Genomic DNA, 7500 nt, shown 5'->3' on the forward strand with positions numbered 1-7500 from the left:
GACGCGCTCAAGTTCTTGGAAAAAACTAAAGTCTTTGGGTGCGCGATAAAATGTATCAACTTAAGGAAGAAAAATCTGCACTCACAAACTGCGTCTCATTATTTATTTATATTACCACCATGTCCAAAAAGCAAACGTGTTTCAGCCATCAAGCTTTCATCGCTTGTATCACTCATAAGTACTAGGGGTGGGCATTGGCAAAGGGTTCACGGTTCAATGCGCATCACGATACACATGCCACACTGTGATTCTATCACAATGCATTGCGAATCATATACTATTGCGATGCATATCGATATCTACTACTTCAGTAAATGTGTGAAAATACAGCTTATTTGTCAGGTGCTGTGTAGCTTTCTTAAGTCAGTTCATTCTATTTAAGCATTCTATCATCTGGGAGAGAGCTTACATCACAACAGAAATATTACCTATTCTCTACTGAACAAAATAACCCGTGGCAAATCGAATTTTATTGTTATCAAATAATCAATTGTCATGAATCCATGCAGTATATTGAGAAAATAAGTATCACGATACCTTGTCATGAATCGATGCATTGTATCGTGAGGGTAAGTATCGCGATGCATCGATATGACGATTATTTTGCACACCCCTCATAAGTACCCTGATTGTAGTATTTATAAAGCTTATTCCTGTTATTCTGATGGCGTGCTGCTCATGTGCTGGGGAGAGGTCTGGGCATGGCAGCATAGCATGAGGCCTTGGCATTTAAGACTTTGCCAGGTCAACTAACCATCAGTCACACAAAAAGGAAAGGGCAGATTGTGTGTGTGTGTGTGCACGCGTTCGTGAGTGTGTGCATGTGCGGTGTTGTCTGTCGACTACAGAACAGCGCACTTCACAAAATTCCTAATGGTGTGTGTGTGTGTGTGTGTGTGTGTGTGTGTGTGTGTGTGTGTGTGTGTGTGTGTGTGTGTGTGTGTGTGTGTGTGAGTGTGTGTGAGTGTGTGTGTGTGTGTGTGTGTGAGTGTGTACGAGTGTGCGTGTACACTGAATAATTTACCTGTCAGGACCAGTCACATCCCAACCCCTTAAATTCAGAGCAGTTCTAAACTAAACCTGACAAAAGGAAAACTGTGCCAGCCTGATTGTGTAAAAAAATGACGTAAATTTGTTTTTTAAAAAGTGTGAAAACGGAAGATCATCTTCACCCCTAGAGCCGACGCTGAGCCACCACCAGACTTCAGTGGGCTTATTGCATTCTAGAATGTTGCACATAACAGTGTGAAACCAAACAGTCTCTGGCGAAGCGTTTTCGGAAAACCAATAAGAAACACCAAACTAAAAAGTTTCTGCTTTTACACAACTGTTAAGAAAATTCCATGATATTCCATGACTGAGCATGCAAAATGCTAAAATTCCATGGCTTTCCATGACTGGAATGACTTTTATAAAATTCCATGATATTCCAGAAATTCCATGACGCGTGGGAACCCTGGAGCACAAAGCAGACTTGCTACCAAACACTCATGCAGAACACCACTGTGTGTTTCTCTATGGCCCTCCACTCACACTGCTGAAAGGGGGCAGATTGTGAATTGTTTAGCACAATGAATTTGTCTTTAAAAGAAATATTGTTTAAAAATACTGTGATATCAATATTGACTGAATTAATCGTGATATTGATTTTTCTCATAATCGAGCAGCCCTAACATGTTATTACACTAAAACAAAATCGCTAATGCAAAATCAGATTCCCTAAAACCGCCACTGCTTACCACAATCTATCTGAACCTGGTTTACCACTCAACACACTTCTTGGAACACCCCCAGGGCAAGTTAAAAATATATATTTAAAAAGTTAATAAAAGACACACACAGCGATATGTACACATAAAGAATACAGAAGAGAACTGAGCCAGAATGAGAGAAAGAAAAAGAAGGAGAGAGAGAAGATGGTAAGACAGCTGGGGCGGAGGTGGGAGGACGGCTAAAGTGGGGTGGGGTGAGCGAGGGTGGAGGTGGAATTAGTAAAGCAGGTATTTGTGCTGTTGTTGATGGAATATTGAGGACCAAATAGGGGTGTTGAGGAGTGGCAGGGGTGAGGATGAGATTTGGGAATGGTGATTTGGGAACTCACCTTGTGCGGGGGTGAGGATGGCAGTAGGGAGGCAGGGGAGTAGAGGGGTGGGGAGAAGAGGAGCGGCAAGGGGGTGAGGATGGCATTTTGGGAGAAGAGGAGCGGCAAGGGGGTGAGGATGGGATGGGGCAGTGGAGGAGTCGGGAGGTGGTGGGGGTGAGACTCACCTTGTGCAGGGATGAGGATGGCATTGGGGAGAAGAGGAGTGGGGGGGTGAGGATGGATTGGGGAGTAGAGGAGTGGGGGGGTGAGGATGGGGAGGAGAGGAGCGGGGGATGAGGATAAGGATGGCATTGGGGAGAAGAGAAGAGTAGAGGGGGATGAGGATGAGGATGGGGAGAGGAGAGGAGCAGGGGATGAGGATGAGGATGAGGATGGGATTGGGGAGAAGATTAGAGGAGTGGGGGATGAGGATGAGGATGGGGAGAAGAGGAGAGGAGTGGGGGATGAGGATGGGGAGAAGAGGAGAAGGAAGGGGTGAGGATGACATCAGGGAATGATGGGGGGGTGGGTGAGGACGGGATGGTGCAGTGGAGGAGTCGGGAGGTGGTGGGGGTCATGGGGGGGAACTCACCTTGTGCGGGGATGAGGATGGCAATGGCAGTATAGGAATATTGGTGGGGGGGGTGAGGATGGTGGTGGGGGGATGGGGCGGTAATGAGGATGGGATTGGGGAATATTGGTGGGGGGGGGTGGCAGTGGGGGATGGGGGACACACCTTNTGCAGGGCCGANGATGGGATTGGGGAATGGTGGTGGTGGGGGTGAGTATGGGATTGGGAGGTGGTGGGGGTCGTGCGGGGGAACTCACCTTGTGCAGGGATGAGGATGGCATTGGGGAATGGTGGTGGGGGGGGGGGGTGAGGATGGCGGTGGGGGGGGGTTCAGGAGTGGGGTGGGGGACTCACATTGTGCGAGGATGAAGATGGGATTGGGGAATGTTGGTGGGGGGGGGGGTGAGGATGGCAGTGGGGGGGTTCAGGAGTGGGGGGGGGGGGGACTCACCTTGTGCAGGGGCAAGAATGGGATTTGGGATTGGGGAATGGTGGTGGTNGGGGGTGAGTANGGGATTGGGAGGTGGGGTGGTGGGGTGGGACTCACCTTGTGTGGGGATGAAGATGGGATTGGGGAATATTGGGGGGGGGGGGTGAGGATGACAGTGGGGGGGTTCAGGAGTGGGGGGGGGACTCACCTTGTGCAGGGGTGGCAGTGGGGGGGGGGGGGGTCGTGGGGGAACTCACCTTGTGCGGGGATGAAGATGGGATTGGGGAATATTGGTGGGGGGTGGGGGGGGGGTGAGGATGGCAGTGGGGGGGGGGTCAGGAGTGGGGGGGACGACTCACCTTGTGCGGGGGTGGCAGAGCTGTTGGCCGTGAGGGCTGCGGGGGGCAGCTGGGGGGGTGGGGGGATTTCGGGAGGTGGGGGGGCGTCGGCAGGGGGGGCACAGGGAGGCCTGGGGGTGGGAGGGGGTGGGGGAGCAGGAGGTGCAACAGGAGCAGGGGTGGAGGAGGCGGAGGAAGAGGAGGAGGAGGAAGGAGGCTTAGTAGTAGGGTTAGGAGGAGCAGGAACGGAACCTGCATTCAGAGAGGAGGAGGAGAGAGGAGAGGAGAGGAGAGGAGAAGAGAAGAGAGGAGAGGAGAGGAGAGGAGAGGAGAGGAGGCTGCAGGAGAGGAGGGGAGAGGAGAGGAGAGGAGAGGAGACGAAAAGAAAGGAGAAGAGAAGAGAAGAGTAGAGGGGGAAAGCAGGGAGAAGAGGAGAGGAGAGAGGAGAGGAGGAGAGAAGTAGAGGAGAGGAGAAGAGAGGGAGGAGGAGTGGAGTAAGAGGAGAGGAGATAGGATAGGAGAGGGGGAGGAGAGGAGAGGAGAGGAGGAGGAGATGAGGAGGAGAGGAGAGGGTAAGTGAGAAAGAAAAGAGGGAGATAGAACATCAAAGAAGGACAGGGAATACAGGTAAGAGGACGACAGAGAGGTAAATCACAGAGAAAAAAAGAGGAGAAGAGGAACAGAGAGACAGTTACAACTAAAGGACTAGATCTTATACTTTGTTAGTTGATATGGGGATCAAAGGTGTTTTAGTAGTAACCGCAGAGATACACCAGCGGCGATCTGAGCGAGTCGAGCGACGGAAGTAATTGACTTTGTATTGAGTCGAGAGACAAAAGCGATTCTGGAGACTAGAGCGATTTGCGCGACCAGCGCGACAATTTGAAGTTGAAATATTTTCAACTTTCTATGACGCGGTTCGGCGACAAGCCGCGACAGCCAATGACTGTATAGAGGTCAGTGACCACAGCCAATGGGAATGCTGGAATACTTTGCCTTCTGCCTGTACGGACATACTCTAGTCTCCTCAATCGCTCGTATCGCTTGCTGCTACACTCTGTCGCTTGAGTCGCGTCGCCGCTGGTGTATCTCTGCGGTAACATACGCTAGGTTGGTGCAACCACAGCTAATGTGACTATTGTATGGATTATTATATATTTTTTTAAGTGGATCATCTAGGAAGCATATTCATTGCAGTACATCAATTACCAATAACTAATTAATATATCGGCATTAGCTCTGGTAGCACCCCCTGACGTCTCAGCCCAAAAGAAGGAGTTATTGACCATAGGTCTAGTTTATAATCTACTCATAAGTAACTCTAAAGAGAACACCACAGGACAACAGGAAAAGAGCTTTAGAGTCAGAGACAGAATCAGAATCAGACAGGGGGAGTAGAGACGGGATTCAGATGGGCATTAAAATGAAAGAGCTAGGGCTTCCAGAGGGAGGCGTAGGAGGAGTTTACAGCATAGTATAGTATAGCATAGTATAGTTGAGGTGTAAGACTTAGAGGAGTTAGTGATTTTTTTTGTTCAGGGCAGAGAAAGGGTAGGGGCTAGGAGGTTCGGGGTTAAAGTAAGGGTAGTAAAAGGGGACAAACATGAGAGGGTTCTGGTGTTCCAGTGAGAGGGTTAGTGGTTTTGCTTCCCTAGTGCTAGGCTGAGGGTTCAAGTAAAAGTGTTGTTCCTATCTGAGTACTGTAAGTGTTATGTACCCTTGGGTGGGGAATCTGAGATACTGCTGTTGTTTGTATAATTGTGAAAACTTATAAATAAAGTTACAAAAAAACAGGGGGAGGGGCTTGGGGGGTAGAGGGCAGAGCTTACCTGGGAAGGCGGAGGGCGGGGCTGGTGTTGGCACGGCGATAGGCACGCCCACGCTGCCGCTGCCGCTGTTCTCGCGACTGCTGCTGTGGCTGCTGGGGTGGCTGCCGCCACTACTGCCACTGCTGTCATGGCAACACACACACACGTTTAGCAGGACATATGTACACACTTGTGGCACGCCACACAGGGCATAGACCACACTCAGAAAAAACACACACACACCCGTGACCCTACCATACGATACTATATCATATATGGACATAAACACACACAAACACACACACAAACACACACACACACACACACACACAATGCAATATCATATATGGACATAAACACACACAAACACACACACACACACACACACACACACACACAAACACATGATAAACACACGCACACACCAAAATACAAACGCACATTCAACATACACTCACACAAGTCATTCTGTTTACATCTGTACACCCTGATAACACTCACTTAGCATTCCCTCCTGACAAGACTTCTCAGTGTGAGCATCTAACAGACATTCGTCAGCGTTATTTTTAAAAACATTTTTTTTTAATATTCAGCATGATTTTTAATAAATATATTTTTTTGGACAGATATCTTTAAGACATTTTTCCCCTTAGAATGGAGGGTGATGGGAAGGTGGGCGGGGTCTAGTGAGCCCGCCGCCCAGGCAGATGAAAACCAGGAAGTGGAGGAAGCAAAGAAGCAAGGAAGGAAAAAGAAAAAGAGTACCACAGCAAAGAAAAAGGAAAAAAAGGAGTACCAGAGCAAAAAAAAGTTGCTAAGACCAGTCCTACGGCATCAGAGTGAGAGTGTGAATGAAAGACAGAAAGAGAGTCAGAAAAGAAGAGAAACAGAGGTGGGAAGAAGAAGAAGAAGAAGAAGAAGAAGAAGAAGAAGAAGAAGAAGAAGAAGAAGAAGAAGAAGAAGAAGAAGAAGAAGAAGAAGAAGAAGAAGAAGAAGAAGAAGAAGAAGAAGAAGAAGAAGAAGAAGAAGAAGAAGAAGAAGAAGAAGAAGAAGAAGAAGAAGAAGAAGAAGAAGAAGAAGAAGAAGAAGAAGAAGAAGAAGAAGAAGAAGAAGAAGAAGAAGAAGAAGAAGAAGAAGAAGAAGAAGAAGAAGAAGAAGAAGAAGGTGTGAAAATACTAGGAGAGAGAAGATGGCTACTGGCTCGTGAGTCGATCACTCTTTGTACTGACAGAAGAGGACACAGACAGACAAGCAGACACCGACAGAAGCGAAGGACAGAGGCAGAGTAGGAGGAGAAAAGAGAGAACTATTAAAGGAGAGAAAGATAATAAACAGATAATGAGATATAGAAAGAGAGGAAATGATAGAGAGATAGAGAAAGCCAGAGAGAGTGAGTGTGAGAGAGGATTCCAGAGTATGAGCCACTGAAACCGAGAGTGAATGAAATAGGGAGAGAAAGAGAAGAAGGGATGGGGAAAGGAGGGGTGGAAGAGGGGGAGTAAGCCTACTGGCACTGCTAGACTACTGGCACCAGAGGAGAGCGCACCAGCGGAGGGGTGTGTGTGTGTGTGTGTGTGTGTGTGTGTGTGTGTGTGTGTGTGTGTGTGTGTGTGTGTGTGTGTGTGTGTGTGTGTGTGTGTGTGTGTGTGTGTGTGTGTGTGTGTGTGAGTGGATGGATCTGGGTGAAGGATCTGGGTGTGTGTGTGTGTGTGTGTGTGTGTGTGTGTGTGTGTGTGTGTGTGTGTGTGTGTGTGCGCGTGTGTGCGTGCGTGCGTGTGTGCGCGTTAGTCAGAAAGGACCCCACTGCATTTGTGTGAGGCCCCCGTGAATTTCTCATTTGTGTGGTAAAACACATGAGAGTCAACTCAGCGTATGCCTCTATGCACGCACAAGTGTGCGTGTTCATGTTTGTGTATCGAATCACGGACATAAATAAAGCAGTTAAAGTGTCTTTTTGTCTTTCTGTCTGTTCATGAGAGAGATGGTGAGTGTGTGTGTGTGTGTGTGTGTGTGTGTGTGTGTGTGTGTGTGTGTGTGTGTGTGAGAGTTGGGTGTTATATATACCTGTAGGTGCGAGTCCTCTGATGAAGAGTTGCGGTCTGACTGCGTGCCGTATGCGTGTGTGTGTGTGTGTGTGTGTGTGTATATGTGTGTGCATGTGTGTGTGTGAGAGAGAGAGAGTAGGGAGTTGGGTGTTATATATACCTGTAGGTGCGTGTCCGATTAAGAGTTGCGGTCTGACTCGGCGTGCGTGCCGGGCTCTGCAAGGT

At 48.5% G+C, this 7500-nt stretch overlaps 1 protein-coding gene across 4 annotated transcripts in view; it reads right to left on the reverse strand.

Moving 5' to 3' along the window:
* The window catches only part of abi2b (abl-interactor 2b), a 38500-nt gene that overhangs the window by 15522 nt on the left and 15478 nt on the right, over positions 1-7500 (reverse strand). For all 4 annotated transcript variants that reach the window (XM_063212436.1, XM_063212439.1, XM_063212437.1 and 1 more), the window contains 2 exons: positions 7436-7500; positions 5252-5373 (listed from right to left, as the gene is read on the reverse strand). The exon at positions 7436-7500 is cut by the window's right edge and continues 91 nt beyond it. In XM_063212436.1, coding sequence (XP_063068506.1) covers positions 5252-5373; positions 7436-7500 — 187 coding nt within the window. The remainder of the gene's footprint in view (positions 1-5251; positions 5374-7435) is intronic.

The sequence above is a fragment of the Engraulis encrasicolus genome, chromosome 12 (assembly GCF_034702125.1).
Source record: "Engraulis encrasicolus isolate BLACKSEA-1 chromosome 12, IST_EnEncr_1.0, whole genome shotgun sequence".
Classification (NCBI taxonomy): Eukaryota; Metazoa; Chordata; class Actinopteri; order Clupeiformes; family Engraulidae; genus Engraulis; species Engraulis encrasicolus.